General features: G+C 49.1%; 2 protein-coding genes across 11 annotated transcripts in view; one reads left to right on the forward strand and one right to left on the reverse strand.

Moving 5' to 3' along the window:
* The window catches only part of MGAT5 (alpha-1,6-mannosylglycoprotein 6-beta-N-acetylglucosaminyltransferase), a 327,811-nt gene extending 320,636 nt beyond the window's left edge, over positions 1-7,175 (forward strand). For all 10 annotated transcript variants that reach the window (XM_031008588.2, XM_031008589.3, XM_019022285.4 and 7 more), the window contains one exon: positions 1,235-7,175. In XM_031008588.2, the coding sequence (XP_030864448.2) occupies positions 1,235-1,433 (199 nt within the window). In that variant the 3' untranslated portion in view covers positions 1,434-7,175. The remainder of the gene's footprint in view (positions 1-1,234) is intronic.
* Positions 7,176-8,547: 1,372 nt separating this feature from the next.
* TMEM163 (transmembrane protein 163) overlaps positions 8,548-27,887 on the reverse strand; it is a 254,629-nt gene continuing 235,289 nt past the window's right edge. Inside the window, exons 6-8 of the mRNA XM_004032582.5 lie at positions 18,699-18,810; positions 10,594-10,735; positions 8,548-9,336 (exon numbers count right to left, since the gene is read on the reverse strand). Of these exons, the coding sequence (XP_004032630.3) occupies positions 9,276-9,336; positions 10,594-10,735; positions 18,699-18,810 (315 nt within the window). The 3' untranslated portion in view covers positions 8,548-9,275. The remainder of the gene's footprint in view (positions 9,337-10,593; positions 10,736-18,698; positions 18,811-27,887) is intronic.

Below are 27,887 nucleotides of genomic sequence, written 5' to 3' on the forward strand. Positions count from 1 at the left end.
GTCACATGCTATAGAAGCACTAACTTAATTCCTGCAGTAAAGAATTATTTATCCCCATTCTATGGAAGGGAATCTGAGCCACAGAGTGGCTCACTCATTTGTCCAGGGCCACACAGCTCCTAAAAGACGAAGCCAGGACTCAAACCCAGGTCTGCCCGTCCCCCAACACCACTTTCTCTGATATCAGATACAGCATGGGTTCCCACCTCGCATTCATGCAGGACACCAGGTGAGGCCGCTGCCTCCTTCAGGAACCAAGGTGGATGGGAGCAGTCATCGCAAGTGGGAGGGAAAGATATGAGATAAGAGGCCAAAACTGTTGGGAATGGAAACATCAGAATATCCTTGGCCCCCCTACGCAGTGGTCCCAGCCAAAGGAAGCAAAGCCACCAGGCTCCACAGCCTGAGACCACTCAGCTGTTGGGAGAAGATGGCAGAGGAGGAAGAGTACAGGGCTGGGGAGAGAGGGCCTGGATTCAGGCCTTCTCTGCACATCCTGAAGCCTCAGTTCACCTTCCTCTAACTGGGGTTACCATTGCCATGGCTTAAGGGTGGCTGCAAAGACCCAGGGAGGCGATGCCCCAGGACAGCACCTTCTGTCTGATAGCTTTCCAGCAAGAGGCTAAGGCCATATAACAGGAATTCTTTAAAGCCTTTAATTAAAAAGTTAAACATACTTAAAAAACGTAAATAATGCTTAGCTTTGCCCCACTCTCACTTCTTGGAAGCAGCCATTGCTAAGGCATTAGCATGTAGCCATCTCGACTTGCAGCCTTCACCTCCCGTGTGCACACTGCAGGCTGATTCCCCTGTGCTTCCCATTCTGGGACTCACCTTTCCCCAGGATGACTCTCCTGCTCCTCTCTTCTCCCTCATTCTTTTTCAACAGCTGCAGAGAACTCTAAAAGCACAGAAGGGCCATGATTTATATGGCCATTCCCTGCTTGGTGAGTATTTGGGTTTCCAGTTTTTCTCCATTTCAGACAAAGCTTCACTAGGCAGCCTCAAACACACACCCCTGTACACACTCCCTGGTGCACACATGCCTTCCTAAGTCGAGATGCCTAGAGGTGGAGGATTGCAGACGAAGAGGGTGGGCACCATTTCATTTCTAAAGTAGGACAAGACAACTGAACATCCCCCCATGCCTCAAGATGGGGGCTCACAGGGCCAGTGACAAGGAAAGGCTCTGTCCCTTCATCACCAACCCTTGTGCCTTTCTCTTCCTCTTCAGGTACAAGGTGACCTGCCAAAGCTCAGAGCTGGCCAAGGACATCCTGGTGCCCTCCTTTGACCCTAAGAATAAGCACTGTGTGTTTCAAGCTGACCTCTTGCTCTTCAGCTGTGCAGGCGCCCACCCCAGGCACCAGAGGGTCTGCCCCTGCCGGGACTTCATCAAGGGCCAGGTGGCCCTCTGCAAAGACTGCCTATAGCAGCTACCTGCTCAGCCCTGCACCATGCTGCTGGGGAAGACAGTGGCCCCAGCCCCGTCAGGCAGGGCCAGGGACAGAAGTCATGCAGGGACTCTGGCAAGAGCCTGAACTTTTTCGTAGAAGGTTCTGATTTGGCATTGCCCTTGCTGCACTCCGAGCAACCCAGTGGAGTCTTCACCAAAACAAAACAAGAGCGTATGTCAGGCCAGGAGCCTGGCTTGTCCCTGGCACAACATCATTTTTGTTTCTCAAGGAGCAACTGTGGGAAGACTGTCACTGCAGCTGCTCCAGGACAAAAGAAAGTCTCAAGAGTCCTTTAAAACAAAACAGGAGGAATTGAGCTGATGGGAAAGAACTCTGAATGGGAACATTCCTAAACCCATTAACTTATTTATTCGGGTGGGAGGGAGGGGACCGCGGGAGGGAGAGGAGGGATTGATCACAGGCTTCTTTTATTTCCACTGTTAATCATCCACCTTCACTATACTGTTGATCTGCTGCTTTGGGCAGGGTGCAGGAGAGAGACCGTGTGCCTTGGGGCTGGTGGCCTGCTCAGGGACAGCCATGGGGACCTGGCAGCTCAAAACGGATGGCAGCAGAACAAAAGAAACTTTTGCTTTGGAAGCACAGCCAAACTCCCCAGGGCATCGTCATAGATGGCACCTAGAGCATGGGCTGTCTCAGTCAGGGGGACATGCCTGTGTTGTCCAGAAAGCCCAGCCAGGGATGAAAAAGGAGATGAGGCCCCTTTCCTCCATGTCCCCATGCCCAGACACATACCTTGGCCATACTTTCTTTTAGAATCCCTTTGGGAAGGAAATACAGGATTGAGGGATTTTGGAGTTTCTGGTAAACTCACCCTCCAGCCCCGCTACGAGGAGGAAAGTAGAGATGAAAGACTCACGCTGTTCATGGACTTGGAGAGGATTATCTTTGAGCCAAGATTTGGACAGGAGTGAAGTCGGTCCTTAAGAATTTGTGGCACGACCGGAGCTGGGCTCCTGACAGGTGGGCTTGTGTTGTGTCCCCTCTGATGGCACCAAAGTCCAGGGAAGGGGGCTCTTGATGTCTGCTGGGGGAGCGGGGGCAGCTCAGGATGAATGCAGTGCCCTGTCCTGGCTGCTCACCTGAGGGTGTAGCTCGCAAAGGTGGGAATCTGGTGCTGGCTTTTCCTTCAGGCAGGATCACTCTGACTTGTTGAGTAATCAGTCATCAGGTTGGCCTGGTCAGACACACTGGACCCCACCTTCCAAACCCTGGACCCCCCATGCTCTGCCTTTGTATAAGTTCCCACCCCACTGAATCATTGCTGCCATGCTCTGTACAAGTTTGTAAGTTTCTGAAAAGCCCTGACATCTCCATGCTGATGCAAGTGAGCCCCCTTCTGCCTAATGTGAGCGGTTGGCATCCTCCACTTGGCCCCTGCTGGGCGCCTCAGTTGCTCAATGATGTGCTCTGTGCCGGGGCTTCCAAGCACCCTTCCTGCTAACAGAGGGCGGCCCAGTGGAGCCTCCGCTGGGCAGAACTGATGGGCAAGGCGTAATGGCTGGTAGCTTTCAGAATGTGAGGGAAAGGAAGAATTCCGCTTCACGGGGACTAGAGTTAGTGTGGGGCCTTTAAGTCTGGGAAGTTACATTCTGCTTCTTTCTCAGTTGCTACACAAATGTGCAGCCAGCCTTTTTTCTTAGGCCCACTGAGATCCCTGCTTAGTGGGTCTCAATTGTACCTCCAGTCTAAGAGGAGGGTGGGGGGCACCCGGGGCCGCCTCCACTCCTTAGGTGGCCCCCGAGCACATCTGCCAGGGAGAGTACCATGGGGAGGCCTCTGCCCTGAGCATCATCACAGGGGCGCCTCCAGACCTGGCTGAGAATAGCCTCTGCTTGGGCCTAGGAAGAAGGGCAGAAGTCCAAAGGAAACCTTGGTGAGTGAGTGTGTGTGTGTGTACGAGCCTGTGCATTTCTTTAAGTTTAAAGCAAGGGCAGTTTCCTGCAGTAGGAGAGCAGATGACTGGCATCCTTGCTGTAAGGAAGAGCTTTTTCCTTGTGAATGGGCCTCTTGGCTGTACCCTAGGGTGTGGGAATTTGCTAGAGTTCCCTGACCTGCAATCCCTGGGCCAGTGCCGCCCTCTCCTGGGCTCTTCCAGGAGCATTGAACACTGAGGATGTCAATGCAAGTATCTGACCAACAGGGGGAGCCTGCAGGCCGAGCAAAGTTTAACCCACTTAGCCACTGCTACTTAAGCAAGGAAGCTGAAAAGTAACCTTAGCCCTGCCTTGTGATCCAAAAGCTGCAAGGATCATTTGCCGGCTGTCCCTAAGTTCAAGGCCTCCCTACCTTCCCCTTCTTTTCCAAGTCACGACCCGCCCTCCCCGGGCCAGACAGCCCAGAAGAACACTTTTCTGCCATTTAAAAATCCCTCTTTCATCCCCCCAAGTCCAGTATTGAGTGGAAGTGCACCGGAGTTCCACTGACAGGGCAGCTGCTCTTGGAGCAAACAAGCCCACACTCCAGTTGTTTAGGGCATTATCTGAAGAGTCAGTGACCCCTGAATGTGTACTGGCTCCCACGCCTCCTCAGACTTGGCCCAGGTCTAGTCAGTGATCCTGGAGAGGAAACTGGGGAGGGGGCTTCCAACTGCCCTGCATGGAAGAGGAGAGGAAGGTGCCCCTGTGTGGGTTGGAAGCCTGCGGAGGTTTTGCCATTGCTGATCTTGATAGAATCCTAAACCGATTTATAGCTGATAACAGTTCCATGGGGAGAGAAATCCTAAGTTATGATTAATGTTTTTCCCCGCTATAATATCTTGCCTGTTTTTTTGGATTATTTTCCCCATTGTGATCCTAAGCTCTTAAAAAACTTGAGGGAAAACATTTATCTAATTTACTAAAAGAGAAAGCTTTCCATTGAAAGGTAGATACTTTGAGGAGTAAAAAGACTTCTTTGAATGCTGGTAAACACCTCATTTATTTTGTGTATGCAGTTTGATTTGCACATGTATAAATGGAGATGCTTTTCATTTTTGTTTGGACTGGGTTTGTGTCACTTCTCATTACAGTTTGCTGTTTTGTGTGTTTGCTGTGCGTTTGGAGATATTAGTCAGTTTCTTTGGTGATATTTGTTTCCTTGATGTGCCTTTTCGCTTTTCTTTGGGGTTTTTGGAATCCGGATGCTGTTGAAGGGCAATAGCAGACTCCTCCAGCTAAGAGACAGGACACGTTCTTGAGCCACTGTAGCTGTTCAAGCTGGACACCAGAAGCTCCCTATAACCCCCCCGCCAGGCCATAGCGTGTATGCATGTGCACTTCCACCCACAGAGGAGGGTGTGAAGCCTTGAGAACCTCAAGAAAGGGCTGGATTCTGCCATACCTTTGGGTCTACCTTGGGACTGCTGGTTGCCAATGTGTCAACCAGCCTGTGTTCCCTGCCACCCACACATTTGCTGAGGTGTGGCTGAGGCAGAATCATGTGAGTGGGTGCATCCAAGGAGTTCAGGGCCCTGCTTGGAGAAGAAATACTTTAGCATCATGAAAGGGAAAGAACGTGCACCCCTTTTTTGTTTCTTTAGTGAATGCAAGATTTAATAAAAGTGAATAATGAGCTTCCCCTTTGGGAGTGGAGCCCAGTTCAGCTCACTGACAGGGTTGACATCAGTATGATGTGTTGGACTGAAACTGTATGTCTGTAGGTAGGTGTGTGCCTTTTAGGGCAGACCACGGTGGCCACCCCGTTTCTCCAAGGTGGTTTACCTAGCTTGTGTGTATAATTAGACATTGCCACCCTCACCTCTGGCCAAAAATTCTTGATTTAAAAAGAAAAGTCTATTTTGCTAACGACAGGCTCTGTTGTATGTGTTACTATCCCAAGCCTGGATTATTTTATTTATTTAAAAGTATTTTAATTTCCATATTGGCTTTATTCTAATCCCATCCATCCCTGTGGGGCTGCAGAGCATCTTCATGTGAGTAGACGGATGGACATAAATAGATTCATGCTCATTTAGGAAGCTGGGAGTTTCGTGAAGCTGAGGGTGAGTTCCTGTGATTCTTGTTGGCTTCAACAAAAAGTGGGAGACCAAGTTTTTATAGCAAAAGACCAAATTAGCTGTAGAGTCTTGAATGCAGAAAAAAATTACCCTAGCTTTCTTAGCACTTAGGGTTTTGTGAGGATTCAATGTTTAGCACAGTGCTTGGCACATAGTAAGCCCTAGTAAATGTTAAATATTGTTATTAGTGTTTTGTAAAACTTGAGAAATAGAGCTGAGCTCATTCCCTTCCTGTTGATTCAAAAATAATACCTACATGAAAACATGATTCCAAGTTGATTGAATGTTGTAGGAATTACTGGTTTAGAGTAGCCCAGTTCTCGGCCTACCCTGCTGGTTGGGATCTTACTGTATTCTTGAATGCACTGGTTTGAAAATATGCCAGACTTCAGCCCCCAAGGAAACAAGGCTGCAAGAATTTATGAACTCCAGCTGGAAAGGGTAAAGGTGACCTTTGGCTAGCCACATACTGGACCTTACCCCACTGATGTCTTTCAGAACATTCCAAGGGTTTTCCTCAAGGAACATTTTTGAGCTAGAAATTAAAATGGGTTCTCTGGCAGACTGCACCCCTTGAGTCAAAGTTAACAGTATTCCTTTGAATGCAATAATAGAGGCTTTTCTGCGTTAAGGGGGAAGGAATGACCAATTGAACTTACACATTCCCCAGGCAGGTCCCTTTGCCGGCCCCTATAGGCTGGGGTGGCCCCTCCTGTCCTCAGGGATCGGACTCCCAGACTGGTTAGTTCTGCATGTTTCCATCAAATTAAAGGTTATTCCCTGGCCTCCTCCTGGAGAAAACCAACCCCACCCTGCCAGCTGGGGGCAATGGGGCAGGGATTTTGGCCTCTCAGAACAGCTCCTAGAGGCTGCTCATAATTGAATGTTTTCCCAAATCACCTAAATATCGGTTTGCTTTTTGTTTTGGGGGAGAGGATTTAGCCTCTTACTTCCCCGGTGGATTCAAAGTTTTATCTCCTTATCTCCTGCCGTGTCTTGGCGCAACTCTGGATAGATTGCAGGTGTGGAATTTGCTGGAGTTTGGTGTCGTTTTCAAATGCCTTTGGATTCTGTTCCGCCAAATCAATCAGCAGTCTCGTCCTGTGGATGCAGTGACTGGAATTTCCAATCTGCAAAGCATCTCTCTCTAGCCCAGATTTTGTGGAGCCTTAAGACACTCCCTCAATGCCACCCTGACCCCACGGCTGGAGAACCCTGTGCTTATGTGGTGGGCAGGGCCACTGTTGATGGAGGAGGGCGGGGACGGGGTGGTGCTCAAAGGATCTGTGGTGCCGGAGGTCTAAACCCCTCTCAGGACAGCATGTCAGGAACCTCAGAGCAGCTTCACGGCTGCCAAAGCTGAGAGGGAGCGAACTTGGGAAGCATTTTGCTCATTGTCCTACCCAAGTATTAATAGCATAATAGTTGATGCCAAAGGAGATGGTGACGTCCCTTCCACTGTAGTTGCTGTCACAACCTTGACATCTTTAAGCTAATGGCCGTTTGCATCTGTGTCTTCAAACAGATCCTGGTTACAGCCATTTTCTGATTCACTTCTGGGGTTAAGTAATGCAGGATTCTGCAAACAAGGTGTCGCCGTCCAAATGTACTGTCCTGGCATAGAGAGCACTGCTTTGTTTTCCACTGTTGTAGAGAAAACTAGGGAGAACTTTATTTTTCAATAAACTTTTCTTGTGTGACAGGTGGAAGTGATTTTTGGGGGGCGGGTGCATGCAGGGTCACCTCCAGAACAAAGCTGAGCTGCTGTCTAGGCGCGTCCCCAGCACACAGCTTCCCCCAGCTGCATTTCACAGTTTGCAGCACACTGTTGAAACTGCTGGTAGGAAGACAGGAAGGTATATTTAAGGAGTGGAGAGGGGAAGGTTTTACTACGGTGTATTCCTTCCCTTATATCACATCCACCACTACTCATGTTAGCGCACTCTCCTTGTGCTGCCTTCCCCTAGAAGGAAATTCAATTAGAAAGTGAACTGCTAGATTTTGAGAAAAATCTTTAAGAATGAGCTAATAAAAATAGCTCTATAAGGGGCTGAGTAGAGCACCAGCGACCATTGGACCTAGAATAGATTTCTCCCTTTCAAGAGCAGCTTTTGAGCCAGGAAGCAGTGAGCCATGAGCAGCTGGTTAGGCAAATGCCCTGGAGACAGGGAAGGTTAGTCCATGCCCCACCCAACAGTGTGTCTGCAGATGACACTGGCCCTCATCTGCATGACCTCTCTGAAGCTGGCAGGCCTACTGGCTACGGCCCAAAACGGACACCCCACACAGTTCACATAGCATGTTAGAACACAAGGGAAAGCCGAGTGCCTGCATTTGGGCAATGCTACCAGTGTCGCTTCCCCTCCCTGAGCTTCCATGATGATGTATATTTATTAGACACAACGAGAAAACCAGCAGAAGAGAAACCTACAGGCTCCTACACTTCCCAATCTTCAGTTCATGTTACATATTAACAGCCCTTGACGCATTCCTCAGTACTGCTGGGGAAGCAACCTGAAAGCATGGTACTGGACCAAGGTTCCATGACCTCACAGAACAAACTCCCTTCACCGGCGTGGAGGGGAGACAGGGCCCCAAAGCTGCAGCAAGGCCATGGAGCAGCTGTCCCTCAGCTCCAGGTGCCAGGTGAGTGTGTGGCCCCTACCTGAGTGGTCAGAGAGGGCGGCCTGCGCCACAGTCCTTCAGGGTCTCCACGTTCAGCACCCCTAGGCACAAGCTTCCCTTCCCAGGTCATCCTTCAGCCACAGCGGAAAACCTTCCTGTGATGGGTCTCCCCATGTGTTGGTGCCGCACGGTGACGACTGCCAAAGATTGCCTTCCCATGCCATACAAAACAGGTAAAGGTCTTTATTGGTCAGCCACTACTGCCCGGGCAAGCAGTGGTGTAAGAGGTACAGAACGGTGCGGGTTGGGGAACACTCTACAGAATCTAAACCTACCGTGACATCAGCTGAGAACGTCTTGTTCCTTACAGAGGGAGCGATCCATCTCTCACAGACTGTAATGTACCATTACCACTTAACACAGCATATAGATATATGCATATACGGATAGATTATAATTATTTATTACAAATAAACTGTAGTTTCACATCTCTCAAAAATGGACCCAGTTTTCACATGGATGTTCAGGTTCTGAATGTACAAGAAAAGGTCAATGTGCTTATTTAATTCGTCCATGCAAAGCTTATACGTATATCACTAAGTACTTTAAAAAATAGAATGGTCTCCTTTTGAGCAAATCTGTTTAGATTTAGGATTAGTAAAACAGTATGAAACTAATGAGATACACTGATAGAAATTAGGAAGTGACACACTGATGATTCTGGGTATGTAAAGGGTGAGGGGTACAATCTTCCCTTAAGACCTGCCAGGAAAGGACAGACTTGGAACCAGGAGTGGCAGGGCCACCCAAACTGGAGGAGGTGGGTCTGCTCAGTCCTATGCAGCGCAGGCTCAGAGCACCACCAAAGACCTTTCTGCCAAAGATCTCTTCCTACCCATGAGAACCATCATACTCCAGAGACTAGAAAACGCCAGTCCCAGCTGGAGACGGGGAAGCAGGTCCATTCCTATGGGCATTGTCCTAACATGTTTGATGGGGGCGGCAGGTGATGGGGGCAAGGTAGATCCACCTGGCTGGGTAGACCTTGTCTTGTAATGACAAACCATGTGAAAGAAAACTTCCAAAAAGAAACCAGATGTTCAGTTAAATATTGGCACCCTTTGCCTATGTGGAAACTCCTCATCTCGATGGTCTCATGCGGATGCTGGCCCCCTTCACTCAAACATCTCGTAGTGACGTGTCTGCCTCACCCTTGGCACCATGTCGATGAGGAGTCTGCAAAGACGAAGACAGACAAGGTCACCTCCATGGCATGGGGCTGGAGAGCTTGGGGAAGCGTATTTTCATTTTTTTTTTTTTCTGAGATAATTCACATACCATAAAATTCACCCTGTGACTTGGTGGTTTTTAGTATATTCATACATTTGTGTTATCTCAGAAACCCCATGTCCACTGTACCATTCACTCCCCATCCTCCCCACGCCTGACGAGAAGTACCCTCCTTCTGGCCTCTATAGATTTGCCTACTGATATTTTATATAAACAAAATCACATAACAAGTGGCCTTTTGTGACTTCCTTCATAATATTTGAGGTCCATCTATGTTGGAGCGAGTATTAGCACTTCATTCCTTTTTGGGGGCTGAATAAGAGTCCACTACACAGATCTACCACATTTATCCATTCATCTGTTAATGGACAATTGTGTTGCTTCTGCGTTTTGCCTATTGTGAATAACTCTGCTGTGAATTTCATGGACAACTTTCTGTGTGGAGGTTTGTTTCCATCCTCCTGCAGTGTATACCAAGGACTGGAAGTGCTGGAGCGAATGGTAACTCTGCGTCCATGGCAGCACCATCGTCCATTCCCACAGCCATGGATGAGGGTTCCACTTTTGCCACGTCCTCACCGACGCTGGCAGTTGTCCCTCTTTTTGATGATAGCCATCCTACCTTTCCTTGAGAATGGAAGCATTTTAACATTTAAAAGCAGAGCACCCTTTAGAAATGGTTCTCTGAAAGGCTAGCTCCAGCCTGGGTGCTGAAGTCCATGTCAGTGATGCCAGCACGGCCTTTCTGCACTGACTAGTCCCCTTTTGCAAGAAGTTCTCTAAGGCTAGGGATGCGGCCTCTGGCCAGCACACTGTTGCATCCCCCATTTGTGGCGGGAGGGGCTCCACTTGTGAGGAAACCACACAAAGGTGCTTCCCTGGGGCATCATGAAGACTGTCAGAGAGGAAGGAGCATAGATGTCAGGACACGAAGGGTCCTAAAGGCATCAGACGGAAGTCAAGGAGTGCCTTTGTGGCTTAAAGGCCTGATACCTCTTGTCCCTGCCTCACTTCTGTGCCAGCCCCAAGGATATCTGACCCCTGCTGGGTGCTTTTCCAGTCACCTGACACTGGTCAGGCTCAGGAGGGGCACAGGTACAAAATACGACCTTCAGAAGCCTGTCATTTCCTGACTGGGGAAGGCGGTGGAAAAGGGACACTCCTAGCTGCCAGGAAAGCAAACAGGAAAGCACAAGAACCTACTTGACCCCATAGGCAAATATGGTGAGGCCGATCAGAACGCCTATGCTGCCGTCCAGGTACCAGACCGCCGAGTCATGCTTGAACACTTCCGCGCTCAGAAGAATGGAGAAGCCCATCACGCCACCCACGAGGGAGTTAAACCCTGCAAAGGAAGTGGAGAGAGGCTAGATGGCAGTGCCAAGCAATCCAAGAAAATCACCCAAATGCCAGTCCTGCCTCCACATAACTGGAGCATGTGCTGGAAGGAATGATGCCCAAAGCTCTCACGAGTGATAGCCACCACCTGGGCCCATCAAGTCTCTGCTCAAATGTCACCAGATTCCTCCCAGAATAGAGCCGTCACCCCCACCATCATTCTGTACCTGCTTTATTTCTCTTCTGGGAACTGACGCCGTATGTAGTTTATAGCTGGTCTCGCCCGTGCCCGCTAGAACGCAAACCTCCTAGAGGCAGGGGTGTGGTTTTCTGTTGAGTCCACAGTCCCCAGGACAGTTCCAGGCTCACAGTAGACATTCAAATACTTGGGGACTCATATCTGAGTGTCTGCTGGGCCAGATTCCGAGTTGGGTGTTCAGGATGTGTGGTTACCTATAAACTTTCTCAATCCTGTGACATCACATTATCATCATCATCCCTGCTTTCCGATGAGAAAACTAAGAATGAGGTTAAATACATTGATGGAGGTTATCCAGATTGAGAAGGGCATTCTATCCCAACCTGCATCCTTTCCCTCCCGAGTCTCCTCTAAGTAACCTGAGGTTTTTTCCTTTCCCTCCAGAAGAGAAATGTAAAGTCTATTATGCTAAGTTTTTTGCAAAGTATTGGCTACATGGTTGGAGAAATGGCCATAAAAACAGAACTGGAGCTACTAGATAGTGACTGCCATCTCCCTTCACACAGCAGCCCACTGGGGCTCCCAGCTTACATGTGATACTTCTACTTTACCAGAGCTGTCAAAGGCCACATGGGAAGGGAAGGGAATGGCTTAAGGTAGCTTCTAGGGTCTCCCCGCGAAGGACACCAGCTCCTTCCCTGCCCCAACACACTGGTGGCCCCAAGAGAAGCTCCAGGTCCACGCTGCCCAAGGAGGCCCTGCTGGTAGGTTTGTGCAGGCCCGTAACCTCCCACGCCAGGCCCGGCTTCCCCTGGGGCAGAGGAAGATTGCCAGGCAGGGGTGACCTGAGCAACTCTACTCAGGATCCAAGGCAGGGATGCAATGGCCGCTCACAGGAATGGAAGATGAACCGCGGACCTGCAAGGGCACCCTAGGGACTGGCCTGGGCCCTGCGACACACTTGGTGGCACGCCCCTCTCTCCCCTGTGCTCAGGACACCTAGGTTTGGTCGAGGATACCTCATATTCCCCACACCACATCCACCACCCCCCTGTAACTGTTCCTGTAACAGGAACAAGGGCTGCTTCTTGCGATGCTCTTCCCTCCCTCCTTCCCAGATTGGATTGGATCGCTCCTACTGGGATTAACCCACCTTCCCATCCCCAATGAACTCTTCTTCAACCCCACGCCTCCCCCATCTCCTACTGGCCTTCACAAAACCCGCAGAAGACTCTGCCTGCTGTCTCCACACTCACACCTCCCTTCTGCCCGGGTTCCCTCCTCCCCCAGCCCTTCCCAAAGTCAAAGTCATCCTCATCCTGCTACCTGCAGTGGTGACAGGCCCCTTTTCGGTGGGGGTCAATCCCTAGCCTCACGCCCCCCCCCGAGGCTCCTCCTGTCCCCTTTGCTGGGTCCTCCCTTGCATCCCCACCTGAGTGTCCCAGGCTCTGTCCTCTGAGCTGGTCCTCTGCCAATCCATGAGCCCTGCTCCCCTCAATTCCCAGCTTTTGTCCTGACCTTTGACCTCAGGCACAGGCTCCTCATGGAAGCATCTCAGACTGACCACAGCCATGACAAAGCCCTGAGCGCCGCCTCGCCCTCCGCTGCATGCTCCGTAGATGGGGCCACCAGCTGCAGAGGCCAAGATTCTAGAAGCCCGTCTTCCCTTACACCACCAACCTGACCCTCGAGCCCCTTGCCAGATGTTATCCCCCCCCCCAACTCATTCTCACTCTCCCCGCTGATCCCTGCTCTGTCCTGGCCACCTGTGGCTCTCCCTGTACCCCGCCACAGCCAGAGGGACCCTCTGACAGCAGCAGCCAGACTCTCCCGCAGGAAAGCCCCCGTCACGGGCTCAAATCCCACCAGACCCCTCACATCCAGCCACACAACCGTGCAGCTGCCATCCTGCCCTCCCCTCAGGGCCACTGGGCTTGTCACCGTCACCCAGGGCCTCCCTCCCAGCCCTGTCCTCAGCCCTCAGCCCCTAAACTTCCTCCCCTCCACCCACCACTCCCTCTTGCCTCCAGCTAACAGGCGAGCTTTGCCATTTTAACAGCCCCCGTCCTCTCACTGGAAACCTAAGCTTAAGGACAGGAACTTTGTCTCTCCTTGCAGTATTCGAAGTCCCAGGACAGGGCACGGCATTCATCAGGGGTGCAAATGACCGCTGCATTAACAAGTGACCACACGAAGGAGGAAGTAGGCAGGCAGGCAAGGGCCCAGCCTGAGCACCACCCCTGCCTGGCTCCCGCAGACAGTCACCCCAGGACAAGGAAGCCCAAGCCAGGTGCTGCTCAGAAAACAGGCAAAAGCGTGAGGTTCCCCAGACAGCCACTAGATGTCTGCTCAGCTCCACCAAGTCACCCGCTCTGCCAGCCAGCACCAAGGCCGGCCCAGCTTGCTATTCCTGACAGCAGGTCCGCCAGGTGCTCCCCGACACCCCACAGCTGAGAGGCTGGTGGCAGGGGCACCTGTTCGCTGCTTCTTCTAGGAGGAGACTCTGCCTTGCCCAGCTCGGCTCACCTTTTGTGATGACAGAGCCTGACTCATTTCAGCTTCACTTCTTGAGAGTCTGCCTGAGGATGCTGGATCAAGCACACAGGGACTAGGGACCGAGTCGGTGGCCACCTGCCACTTTGCTCCGAATGTCAGGGCCTTCCCAATCCGTCATTCCACATGAAGAGCCCTGAGCCCCCAGCCCACACCAGCCCAGCAGGCAGGCCCTGCCGTCACTCCCCTCTGCAGTGCCAGCCCCACGAGCTTGGCCCTGTCCCCACAGTTGCAACCACAGATCCACTCTAACGCAGAAATGTTATCAGTTTAGGAGCATACAATGGCACAAAATGATGGCTGAGGCCATCCTGATTAGAGCTCCACCAGTCTGGCTTTGCCAACTGGATCAGGATCTGTGTAGTTAAAAACATTCATTGTATGCAGAATATTCTAATTTAAAAGTTTCTTGTGTGCTTGAAAGATCATCATAGATGGGGTATTTGAGAATTGGATATGAGTGGGAGAAAACAGCAGGCCCCTGTTTCAGAGGGGCTTCTAGATTTGCCCCAGCTGTTCCTGTAGGACTGAAGCTGTGCCCCTCGTCCAGAGTGCTCCCCCGGTGCCCTCCCATGCTCTTCCTCTGATTTGTAGTGTGTGTTTGTTGTACAAAATCACATTACCCTAGTACAAAGCAAGCTTCAGCCCAGTCCCAATAGCAACAAACCCATGATGACAACACATCCAAAGCCATAAACCAGATCAGACCAGATTCACTGCACCGCACAGGGTGAAGTGGGGAAGTCTGGAATTTCCCCATCATCTCCATCGGCCACACCCTGCTGTCCCTTTCCCTGAAGATCTGCCTCCCAGCTGTAAGGACACCCCAGCGACAAGTGAGCTGGCAGCATCAGCCTGGCCCACTTCAGCCTGGCTCCAGGTTGGGACCCAGCCGCTGCCAGGTGACAGGGGAAGCCGGCCCTCTCCCACAAAGGGGATGCTTGGCTCTGCCACAGCCTGGCTGGCAGCCTCAGGGAACCCCCAACGTTCATGACAGCCATGGCTCCCTGAGCCTGTCCTGCCCGCCCACCTTCCAAAGTGAGGAAAGAACAGAGAAGATAATTACAGATTGCTCCCTAGTTCTGCTAATCAATGAATGTAAGAAGCCCAGATCCCAGATAGTACAATTAGCAGGAGGCTGTAATTACTGCTGCATGTTTTGCTGGCAACACACCCACCTAGCAGGGGATCGAAGGGCCACAGAGCACAGGGCCCCCTGAGAACAGGCTCGGGGGCGGGGGGCATTGCCTCTGCTCTCTGTCTCTCTCTCTCATTAAACCCACTCAGCCGATTCATCCCCACGCTGACCATTCTATACCTACCCCACCACTTCCCATACCCTCTCCTTCACCCTGTCCGAGCTGCCATCCCCTCCACTCCCCAGGCCTCCCTCTGCTCAGCTGCCGGCTCCCTCGACTCTGCTCCCCACCACCAATGACCAGAGGGCTCTGCAGAAAACAGCACTCATGTCACCCTACCTGTTTCAACATTTGGCAAAATATTCCAAATCCCACCCTAGACCTCAAGCCCTGCCATGCTCTGTCCCCCCACTTCCAAGTAAGGAAGGGACTCCCCCATGCCCCTTCCTCACTCGGACTCCCTCCGCCTGAAGGACAGCTCTTCCCCACTCTTCGCCTGATTATGAGACTGTTTTCACCCAAACCCCCCACTTTTCTTTGTAATGACCTCCTCCCTGGTTCACAAGTATGGTGGAAATACTGCTTACGTGTGTGATGGATTCATGGGCGCAAACCAGAGTCAGAAGTTGTTTCATTAGAAAAGCAGCCTTATTGTTGTTCTCCTCTGTAACCACATAACATGATGAAAGCCAGAACAGTGAAGCCTAGACCGAGATCGTGTATCTGGAATATCTATGTTAGGAAACAGCACCAACCAAGTCACAGGGCCAGTGTTCTGAGGAGGGGGGTCAAGTCCCATGGTCATGGGCAGGGTGGGGCCAGGGACTCCTGCTGGGGTTCTGACTGCTGGATCCACAGCCAGGTGTCCGGCGAATGAGGTTTCCTGTACCCCAACTGCGGTCAGTGAGGTGGATAAAGATCCCACAGATCTGCGAGCCAGAGGGACTTGACAGCCTGCCTGGGAACCAGCCGAGGAGCTGCCTGCTATGGACTCACCACTGGGAGCCCACAAAGCTGTTCAGACCCACACTGCCTACCCCAGGGGCTCCTGCCCTTCCCTCCTGTTCCAGGTGAGGAGACATTGCAGGGCAGGTGGGCAGCACACACAGCTGAGGGAAGCCGAGGCCAGCCAGGCCTCCACTCTGCATCCCTACAGGGCTGGGCCAGAGTGTGGCCCTCAGAACCGCATAAAGGGACCTCTAAGGCAGCTGGAGGTCCCAACCCAAACCCCTGTCCAGGGCCCACTCATCCCTCGGCTCTCAGCACAGAACCCACCTGGTGTCCTGGCTACACTCATCCCTAAGGAAAGAAGGGCTCCATGGCCAAGGAAGGCATTTGATTTTGCAGACCACAAAGCAGCAGACTACAAAAATCCCAGTGGGTGAACTCCCTACCCCAAATCCCAGGTCTGCCCCAGACAGGGAAGGCCATGCAGATGAACCCGGGTCTTGCAGGACAATGTATTAGGGTCAACTTGATGCAAGCTGGCTATAATTCTACGATGTCTCAGTGGGTGACAGAGACCCCAGAAGCCCAGGCTGTGGCCTCAGTATGCTGTGTCATTCTCAGGAGGCTGAACTGCAAGTTCTTTAGATCCGGCTGTGCTAGAAAGACCTGTGTATTTATAGCAGAGGGGTTGCTTGGCTGAGTTGCAACCACGTTTTGGGGATCATGGCAGGATGCCTCACAGCAATAAGGCAGAAACTGGAAAGGGAGGCTCTGCTTCGGAGCTGGTTTCCCCAGCCAGTGCGGCACCTAACAGAGTGTAAAACCCCGCTGATCTGGTGTTACTGTAACTTCACGCTCCAACAGCATCAAACCCAGGACCTGATGGCAGCAGGATCCTGACTTCCCCCAGCCTGGCAGAAGGCAGCAACCCAGGGCTTCATCTGGAGCTTGGGGAAGGGGGTCCTGCCTGCCTGTTGCACATGAGGGGCCTTAGCGCTGCTTAAAGCTGCACAGGAAAGAGGCAGTCTTAACCCAGGCAGTCAAGGTAGTCAATCCTCTCGCCATTTTAAACCACTTTTACCATCTAAGTAGGTTTGGTTTCATATGAACTAAAGGCTTCCTCAACCCGAGGAGCAAGGTGGCATCTCACAAGGGCAGAAACCAACAGCAGGCCCTGCTGGTCGGGGCAACTTTAGGAAGGACTCTGAGCTGCTGGTCACATGGCATGCAGGAGTGCTGGACACAGCAGGGGCCACCTTCCCTGGGGAGATGCTGTACTTGGCCCCTGGGGCAGGCACAGGGGCAGCACCAAACCTTAGTGTGCACCACATAGACTCAGGGGCTGGCATAAAACATCAGTTCCCGGGCCCCAATTCAATCCCCTGGAGTCAGAATCTTCGGGGTGGGCCCAGGAATCTGTGTTTTCAGCAAACACCCCAAGCAATTTCAGTGCTGCCAGCCTGGTAGTGGTCAACTGATGAGTATCTGGGGTCTGGGATTTTGCAGTCAGGATGTCAGGTCCTGTAACCCCCAACATCTTCAGGCCTGTTCAAAGGAACCCCATGCACATCCATGCACACGGGTGATGCTCTTCCGAGGGTAGCCATGGGTGAAAAGCTGGGGGCCTCCTCTTGCCTTCCCAAGAGACCGTGTTGCAGACTCAGGAGGAGGAGTGGGAGCAGGCGGTGGGCACAGGGACTCCTGGCTCCCCAACAAGGACAACCAGCCCACACCCCCACCCTCACCCCCCAGAACTGCCGACACATCTGCCAACAGTCCCGCCACCTGTCGACAGTCCCACCACCTCTGCAGATGGATTCTTGGGCCAGAGCTCCGTCCCAGGGTGGAAACGTCACTTTGGCTTCCCATGTCCCTGCCCACTGTGCAAAGCTCAGCTCTGCACCCAGCAGGTCAACATTGGCTAAGACAAGGAGCCCATGCCATGTCACCATGCTCCGTCCTGCGGGTGAGAAGGGCCCCACAACTGTCACTGTCACCATGCATGTCTGCACTCCACACTTCACACACAAAAGAGCCTTGAGAGTTTCGGACAAGGAAGTATTTCTTAAAAAAATAATCTACCCGGGCACGGTGGCTCACACCTGTAATCCCAGCACTTTGGGAGGCCGAGGTGGGAGGACTGCCTAAGCTCAGGAGTTTGAGACCAGCCTGGGCAACAACATGGTGAGTCCGCATCTTTAAGAAAAAAAAAAAAATATATATATATATATATATATATATACACACACACACACACACACATACACACACGTGTGTATAACATATAAAACATGTTTGTGTGTACATATATACATATACAGACACATATATATAAACTTTTTAAAAAAGAATCCACATATTTCTGCTCTATTTGTGCAGATGCACCCACCAACCCACCAACCCACAAGACTTTTGCCCTTTGACCTGACCCCTGGGCTCCGCACATGCCCAGGAATAAATAAAAGCAACATGTCCAGGAGGCACTGCTTGTCAAGTTTCTTGTCTACACATCAGTGATATCAGCGAGTCTGGGGCCTGAAACGTACTTTTCCTGCACTCACACACCCCTCTCTGTCATCCCAAAGGTCATAAAGAAAGTTCCTCCTGTCCCACAGGGACACACACAGACTTTTCTAGCTGGTTGAGATTCTAAGCAGAGAACGCACAGGTCATTTCCCAGAGCAGGCACCTGGTAACTGCAACCTGAACTCCCAGGTGAGAGTCCCACTAGCTGGAAGGAAAAACAAGCATGGAGAATTCACAAAGGAAACATTTATAGAATCCAGAAAAGGCATTTACTTTTTATGGGGAGCAATGCACATAAAACCCAAGACTCCAGGAAGCCCTTTGTGCTTCATGATTAAGATGCTGGGGAGCCCCAAGCCTCCCTGCTAGGAGGTCAGAGTGGAGGTGATTTATGAAGAGTTTATTGAATTCCCAGGGCACAGGATATCTGCCCTGATATGGGAGCTCTGAGAATCATTAAACAACTTGAGGCGGGTAGGAGAGTGAGAATTGGATTCCAAATTATTGAGTTCTCCAGCAAGGCAAACAACTAAAAGAGACCCAAACAGCATCTTCCTCCACTGTGAGCCCAGCCCCCAGAGATTAGGCACCCTGGCCTTACTCACCATCTGTTATGAGTGCTCTACTGGTCAGAACCTTCCCCAGCATAAACTTCAACACGGCCAGGATGCTGCAAAGAATCCCACTTAAAATGGAGACACTGAACAGGAAATCGTCCTGCAAAAGAAAGTTCCAGATTTCAACAGTTCACCCCCTGCTGGAGCAGATCATCTGCAACCCACTTGCCTTACAGATCAGCCTTGTTCCAAGTACAAATAGTCAGGTGTGCTGCCACCAGGTGGGGGTATGCTGCATGCTTTCACACCTCAGTTATGTGTCACCAGGAATTGGAAAAGATGCTCAAAAACAGATAATCCCAATTTATATTTATTTAAAAAACCATTATGTATTTATTTTCCTGTAGGAGATTGACCTCCCCACTATTCTGCTAAAATGAGTAGCAGTCATAGATCAATAACAGAGTTGGTCAGAATGCTAAGAACAGCATCTTCTATATAGAATTTTCCACAGATAACTCACCAAGCAGTTGACTGAGAATTTTGGAACACGTAAACACACCACCGGCCTAACAATCCTTCAACAGAGCCAACTGAATTTGCCACAGGGTCAGTTAGGGCCAGAGCTACTTAAAACCATATTTTTTTCCCTTAAATTCACACAGGGCAATTGAGAGTTCATAGACATGGGTAGAGAAAATAGCATCTAAAAATATCGTCTGCTACTGACGTTATCTTAACACTTCCTCTAAGTTGTTACCTTACCTTCGCAAGCAAACAAGTGAGTCCCATATGCAATAAGTAAGCACCACTATTCTAGTGACATTGGGGCCCATCCAGCTCTTCTGCTTCAAGCTCCCATGTGTCACCCCCAAGAGACACAGCCTTCAGATTTCCCAATATTAAAATGCAACGGCCAGCAGAACTCTGATGCAGCATCATAAATAGGCAAAAAAAATCGGCTTCTCCCTATGCATTTTATTAATCAAATTCACAAACCTCGTGTCAGAACCTGGGAAGAGGGAGACAGCCTGCGTCATGTTCAAAACTGAACAAAGCCATTTGAAAAGCAACTTCACTGGAAACAGGGTATCTGTATGGGGTCAAAGCATCTCTCCAAAAACATGGGTCAATGACGGTGGTGGTTTTGGCAACCTATGTTCTCAAATTCTTTGCTACTCCATCCTCCAAGAGTTGGAGATTAATCTCCCCACCCCATCCCCTGCCCTTGAGTTTGGGCTGGACTTACAGACTCAAATCTAACACAGAGCATAGAAAGGGAAAAACAGTAGCTTACCAATGGAGAAACCAAGCAGACACCATCTTAGCCAAGTGATCAAGGTTCACATCACCATTATTAAGTTGTGTTGGCAACATGTGGCCCCTGATATGATGTGACAAGAAGGGCACTTTACCTCCACGGTGTTCCATCCCCAAATCCATAACCTCATTTTAACTGTGAAACAACAACAAACAAACCCAAACGGAGGGACCGTCTACAAAATACCCGACCACTACTCCTCACATGTCAAGGTCATGAAACATGAGGAACGACTGAGAGACTGTCACACACTGGAGACTTAAGGAGATGTGACAAGTAAATGCAACATGGCATCCAGACTGGATCCTGGAACACAAAAAGGTCATCAGTGGGAAAACCGGGGACATGAGAAGAAAGTCTAGGGTTTTGTGAATAGTGCTGTCATCTCATGGTAGAGATTAATTTGCTGTGGCCGTGTGCGATGTTAACAGTAGGTCAGGCTGGATGGAGGGGATATGGGAACTCTCTGTACTATCTGTAAAACTCTTCTATTAATCTAAAATTATTTCACATTTAAAAGCTTATTTAAAGTAATCACCTCACTGAAGTTTCACCTCCTCAAGTGACCAGTAAGGACCGTCCCAAACCAGGCCTCTTGACAACTCTTCAGTCCCTCCTATGCAGAGGTTACACAGCAGGGGACACAGCGGGAGGGGGTCAGGAGCCCCAGATGGAAGCTCTCTTTGTGCAGGACTCAGCCTAAGTCCAGGAGACAGCACCCACGGAAAATAAGGTGAACATGATGCTACAATCTGAGTATGTGTCCCTCCAAAATTCACACATGGAAACCTAATTGCCAGGGTCATGGTATGAGGAGGTGGGGCCTCTGGGAGGTGATTAGGCTGCAAGGACAGAGCCCTCACAAATGGAATGAGTGCCCTTATAAAAGAGGCCCCATAGTGCCGGCTTGCCCCCTCTGCATGTGAGGACACAGGAAGAAGCCACCATCTCATGAACCAGGAAAAGGGCCCCCACCAGGCACTGAATCTGCTGGCACCTTGTCTTGGACTCCCAGCCTCCAGAACTGTGAGATGGAAGTGTCTGTGGTTTATGAGCCACCCAGTCTGTGGTGTTTTGTTATAACAGCTAGAACTAACTAAGACACATGACCAAAGAATTGCATGTCAACAGCCCCAGGTGCTAACAGGACTCAGGAAGCATAGGCTGGGAGACTGAGGCAGTCAGGAAATTCAAGAACTTTGAGGTCTCAGATTTGGAGACTGAATACTCACTACTTTGCTTACCCCATGATGCCTGAATCCCCTTTGGCTCCATTCAGTCTCTGTTTGCAAAGCCTTCCTCCCTAAGTTTCCAGAGGTAGAGAAAATCTGTGCTTACCCCATCTAGGCCCCTGGGGCACAGGGCCTGGGGTGTGCTGCCCCACCCTGAGATGCAGCTCAAGAAACGCCACCCATGGCTTTGGTGGCCCTTCCTCCAGCTCCTAAAGGGAGCTGCAGACCCAGGGCTCGGCAGACCCAGTGGCAGTCGTGTGCCAGGCAGGCCTTTGCTCAACTCTAAACTCCACGGCTTACTGGGAAACAAACACTTGGATCTCAGTTCCTCCTCTGTAAGCGGCAGTGGGATGCCTACAGCCCCTGGCAGCAGCTGGCAATAAAAGGTACGAGTTGTTGTGAAGGGGCCCAAACACATGATCCACACACAAACGTCCTCCACCTGCCAGCCGCATCGGGTGCTCACGGTGAGCCCCGGCCAAGCCTGGTCAGCATTCCCGTAAGAGAGACACAGGAAGCTTGTCACCGAGAAATAAGTATGCATGGTGAAACATAAAGAAACTTCAACTTCCAAGAGACCAGGACTGAGCTCCACCGCGGCCTATCCAGGGGCTGTGCGGGAAGTTTCCTGTACCTGGGAGGCTTCATCTCGGGGGAGCTCTCGATGGACCGGAGGGCCCCGAGGTCCAGCTCCTGGAGGACTCGGGTGGGCTTCCTGGGGCGAAAAAGTAGAAGCACTGGGTGGCAGCTTCAAAGGCACTGAAGCGGGAGCCCCACTTACTAGCTGTGTGACTCTGGGCAGGTCACTTAACCCCTCCCTCCCTCTACTGTCCTACCTATAAAGTGGAAAAAAATAACAGACTCCCTCACGGTGGCTGCATATACTGCGTGCACAGAGCTTAGCTGGGAACTACGTTGCCCCGAATTTCCTTCCTACGTGGTTCCCAGTTGAAGCTGACTCCCAGACACATCTGCATGAGCCGTGAAAGGTGGAGGTGAAGCGGCTCCGGTGCTGCCGCAGCTCAGCCAGGCACATTCTGTGGCTCCACGGGCTCGCCCAGGGGAGAGAGGGGCAGCACCGAGCCAATGGATTCTCCGCTCCTGCTGCATCTCCCCGCTCCAGCTTCGCTGAGTCATGAGCCAGGCGTGCATATAGCTCTGTGGCAAAGGCGCCAGCTTCTTCTGCAGGATGCCCAATGTCATGGAGGCTGAGACAGTGAGGGTCACGTACAGGTCCAGGCCATCTTCATGGGCGCCAGTTTGTCCTTGCGCCTTCCTCTTTGCCCAGCCTTCTTTCCTGACTGCACGGCTGCTGACTTCAGACCAACACCACACTCAGAGGCAACCGCTTTACCAGGACGTCGGCACCAGCAACCACCATGTGGAAAGTCGCACCCCTGCCACAAACCCCTATTCTGCATCACTTAGAGGGGTTTGCTTCCCTGCCTGAACCCTACCATAAAACTTCATACGAGGCCGGGCGCAGTGGCTCACGCCTGTAATCCTAGCACTTTGGGAGGCTGAGGCAGGCGGATCACCGAAGTCAGGAGATCAAGACCATCCTGACTAACACAGTGAAACCTCGTCTCTACTAAAAATACAAAAAATTAGCTGGGCGCGGTGGCGGGCGCCTGTAATCCTAGCTACTCGGGAGGCTGAGGCAGGAGAATTGTGTGAACCCGGGAGGCGGAGCTTGCAGTGAGCTGAGATAGCGCCACTGCACTCCAGCCTGGGTGACAGAGTGAGACTCTGTCTCAAAAAAAAAAAAAAAACTTCATACGGATGTGTCATGGGGTCAAACAGGGCCCGGCACAGAGTTAATGCTATATTAGTATTGGGAAGCTAAGTTTTTTAATGTGGAGAAGCCAAGATGCAAAAGGCAGGCTTTTTCTGAGCATGGGTTATTTCTACCAGCCACCCTTTGCTCCTAGGACTGGCTCTGAGAGAGCAATTACCTTTCCCTGTAGGAGAATAGAGTCTGGGGCCATCTCTGAGTGTCACCCAAAGCTGCAGGCTGCAGCTCACCACTGCCGAGTGGATCTGCCTCAGAAACAGATGAACCCTGCGGAGGAACCCAAGGAGGATCCAGGCTGGCACAGACCTGCCAAAGCCCCTCTCCCAAAACCAGCTTCCAATGTCCTGAAAGCTCTGTGATTACCCTACCCAGGCCCAGATGGCTCTCCTGTGGTGCACGTGCTCCTCTCTCCACACGGCTGCCATGTTGACTGTTGGCATGAACAGAATGTCACAGAGATGCAGTCAGCAGCCTGCTCAAGACATCAGTACCTGGCTGGGCATGGTGGCTCATGCCTGGAATCCCAGTGCTTTGAGAGGCCGAGGCGGGAAGATCACTTGAAGCCAGGAGTTCAACAACAGCCTGGGTAACATAGCGAGACCTGGTCTCTACAAGAAATATAAATATTAGCCAGGCATGGTGGCACATGCTTGTAGCCCCAGCTACTCAGGAGGCTGAAGCAAGTAGATCACTTGAGGCCAGGAGGTTGAGACTGCAGTGAGCTATAATAGTGCCACTGCACTCCAGCCTGGGCAATAGAGTGAGACTCTACCTATAAAACTATGTTTAAAAAGACATCAGTCCCTGTTATGGACGAGATGTCTGTGTTCCTACAAAATTCATATGTTGAAGCCCTAACCCCAATGTGATAGTATTTGGAGAGGGGGCCTTTGAAAGATAATTAGGGTTAGATTAGGTCATAGGGGGACCTCATAATGAGACTAGTACCCTTATAAGAAAACAGAAGATCTTTTTCCCCACCACCGAAGTGCACCAAGGAAAGGACACAGTGAGAAGGCAGCCATCTGTAACCCAAGGAAGGATCCCTCACCAGATGCTGACTCTGCTGGCACATTCATTGTGGACTTCAGTCTCCAGAACTGTGAAGAAGAAATTCCTGTTGTTTAAGCCACCTAGTCTACGACATTTGTCTTTGGCACCCCAAGCTAAGACAGTCTCTAAGTTTAATAAAAGGAAGTTTCTGAGAAGATTCCTTTCAGAGAGTCAGGAAGCCACAGCAGACATGGAGACATGGCTGATGATGAGAAACCGTAACACGTGTAGGCTGTTCCACCACTGACTCCTCTCAAGGTGCAGCCGCACCTACCATGCCACTGAATTCTCAGCACTGTCAGAGTGGGCGTCTGACAGATGCATAAACAGTTGGAGAGAGGCTAAATGACTTTCCCAGGGTCACTCTGCAGTGGCAGTACCTGGAATCGTTCCCAGCTGTAAACTCTACCAGGTTGCCTCATCTAAGGCCTTATCATCATCTCTCATGTCCCTCAACAGTGGACTCCGTGAAAACAGCAACAGTGATTTCCTTGCTAGGCATTCAGTTCCTGCTGTTACCAGCACTGTGTCTCTATAATTTCTCACAGTTGAATCTTCACTGATTGATGGAAGATTATGACAAAAAGGTTTAAGGAAATTAGCCACTCATTCAAAGCCAAGTATAAATGTACATTAAAGGTAAACTCCACATAAATTTTGTCCATGCTGGCAAGCTCCTTCAACATCTTGTAGTAGCAAAGCCATAAAAGATTGATATACTTGACTAGAGAGAAGTTAAAACATATTCAGGGGAAAGATCAAATACAAACTAGGAAAAGGGTTCTCACAAAGGGTTAATCTCCTTACTATAGAAAGGGCTCATGGAAAGGAAATCTAGAGGAAAAAGACCAACAAAGAGAAAATGGACAAAGATATATGTGAGAGACAGTTAAAAATAACATAAATTTTAAACATATGAAAAAGGCTCAAATGCTCATAAAAGAAATGAAAGCCAAAACTATAGTAAGATCCTTTTGATCTAACCAAAAATATTACAAGGCTATGAGAAAACAGTCTCTCATACAATTCTGGTGGCAGTGCAAAATGGTCCGACCTGTACAGAGAACAATTTGACAATTTCTCTGAAAAGTACAAATCTACCCTTTGAGCAAGCCACCCATTTATGTGAATTTATCTCACTGCTATACCTGTACATGTATGCAAATGACGGCACATATGGACCATTCATTACAGCAATGAAAACACTTTTACATAACTGATAGAACAAACTAACAGAAAGTCAGTAAACAGAAGACTTCAACAACATGATCAACCAGCTTTGCCTGACATTTACGGAACATCTACCCTACAAAGGCAGGACACACATTCTTTTTAAGTGTAATATTAATGTAGATCACATTCTATGCCATTAAAAAGATGTCAACCAATTAAAAAACTGAAATTATACAAGGCATATTCTATGACAATGGGATTAAACTAGAAATCAGTAACAGGATGATATCTATAATATTCTAGTATTTGGAAACTAAACAATAAAACAACCCACTTCTTAAAAACTCATGAATCAAAGAATAAGTCACCAGGGAAATTACAATATATTTTGAAGTGAAATAAAGTAGAACAACAGTATACTGAAATTAGTGGTATGCAGCAAAAGCAGAGCTAAGAGGAAAATTTATAGTAAATAATGTACTTAAAAATGTTTAAAAGGCCTAATATCAATGATCTGAGCTTTGCCTTTAAGAAAAAATTAAAAGAAAACCAAATTAATCCCAAAGTAAGGAGAAGGAAAGAAATAATAAACTTATGAGCAGAAATCAATGAGACAGACCAGGTGTGGTGGCTCACAACTGTAATCCCAGCACTTTGGGAGTCTGAGGCAGGTGGATCACTTGAGGTCAGGAGTTCGAGACCAGCCTGACCAACAAGGGGAAACCCTGTCTCTACTAAAAATACAAAATTAGCTGGGTGTGGTGCCTCACACCTGTAATCCCAGCTACATGAGAGGCTGAGACAGGAGAATCACTTGAACCAGGGAGGCAGAGGTTGCAGTGACCCAAGATCACACCATTGCACTCTAGCCTGCACAACAAGAGTGAAACTCTGTCTCAAAAAAAAAAAAAAAGAAAGAAAAAGAAACCAATGAGACAGAAAATGAATAAACAGTAGAGAAGAATCAATAAAACCAAAGACCTTGATAAAGATCAGTAACGTAGGATAAACCTCCAGGACTCATCTAGAAGAAAGAGGACACATGTTACCAATATCAGGAATGAGAGAAAGTACATCACTACAGATCCAACAGGATCTATTAAGAAGATAACAAGGAAATATAACCAACTTGATGCCAATAAATTTGACAACTTAGAAGAAATAGACAAATCAAACGTCATCCAAGAAGTAGATAACCTGAAGAACCCTGTATCGACCGAAGACCTTGAAATTGTAGTGAAAATCCTTGTCACAAAACTTCAGGCCCCAATGCTTTTACTGGCAAATTCTGCCAAACATTTAATCATTTAAAGGAGAAATAACCAATTCTAAAACATCTCTTTCAGAAAAAAAAGATAAAGAAGAAACACTTCCCAATTTATTTCTGAGGCCAGCATTACCATGACACTAAAAGCAAAAGCATCACAAGAAAACTACAGACCAACAGCTCTCATGAATCAGACTTAAAAGTCCTCAACAAAGTATCAGCAACACAAATTCAGCAATATATAAAAAGGATAATACAACATGACCAAACGGGGTTCATCCTGGGGAACCAATATCGATTAAACATTCAAATATCAGTCAAAGCAATTTCCCATATTGACAGAACAAAAAGAAAGCCCATATAATCATCTCAATAGATGCAGAAAAAGCATTTGATGTGTCAAATGTGTCACTACCCACTCATGGAGAAGGGAAGGAGAAACGGAGGAAGCCAAAGACTTCTCAGCACTCTAGGAATAGAAAGGAATTTCCTCAACCTGATAAATGGTATCTAGGAAAAACCTACAACTAATATCAACCAATGGTGAAAAAAATGAATGTTACTCCTAAGATCAGGAAAAAGGCAAGGACATCTACTTTCATTACTTCCATTTGACACTGATTAGGAGGGAATAGCCAGTATACAGATAGAAAAGAAAGAAGTAAAGCCATTTTTATTTACAGACTACATAATTTTCTATTTTGAAAACTCTCACTAATTTACCACTCCTCCCACACACAAAACATACTTATTAGAACTATAAGTGAATTTAATAAGACCACATACCAAGTTAGCAAGTAAAACTCAACTGTATTTCTGTACACTAGCTAGAAATATGGAGTTTTTGGAAATACTATTTAAAGTAACATAAAAATACTAAATACTCAGTGATAAATTTTACATGTAAGACCTGTGCACTGAAAACTACAAAATATTACGGAGATAAATTAAAAGATTTTAGTACATGGAAAGATATACTGTGTTCAATTATTATTAAAACGTTAGTTCTCCCCAAACTGATCTGGATGCAAAAGCCACCCTAAGCCAAATCCCAGCAGGCTTTTTTAAAGAAATAAAAATGGACAAGTTGATTTTAAAAGTTATGTGTAAATGAAAGGGCTTACAATAAGTAAAGTGATTTTGAAAAAGAACAAGTTTCAAAGGTTTACACAAGGCCTTTCCTTATTTGATTTATGAAATAAGTCATTTCCAAACTGATTTCTTATGAAGCTATTGTAACCAAGAAGTGATACTGTCATAAAGCCAGACAGACATACAGATCAACAGAACAAAATAGCCTAGTAATCAGCCCACTCTCAGATATAGTCATTTAGTTTTAGACAAAAGCACAAAAGCAATCCAGTGGAAAATGTAAACTCTTTACAACTAACGGCAC

The sequence above is a fragment of the Gorilla gorilla genome, chromosome 11, assembly GCF_029281585.2.
Source record: "Gorilla gorilla gorilla isolate KB3781 chromosome 11, NHGRI_mGorGor1-v2.1_pri, whole genome shotgun sequence".
NCBI lineage: Eukaryota > Metazoa > Chordata > Mammalia > Primates > Hominidae > Gorilla > Gorilla gorilla.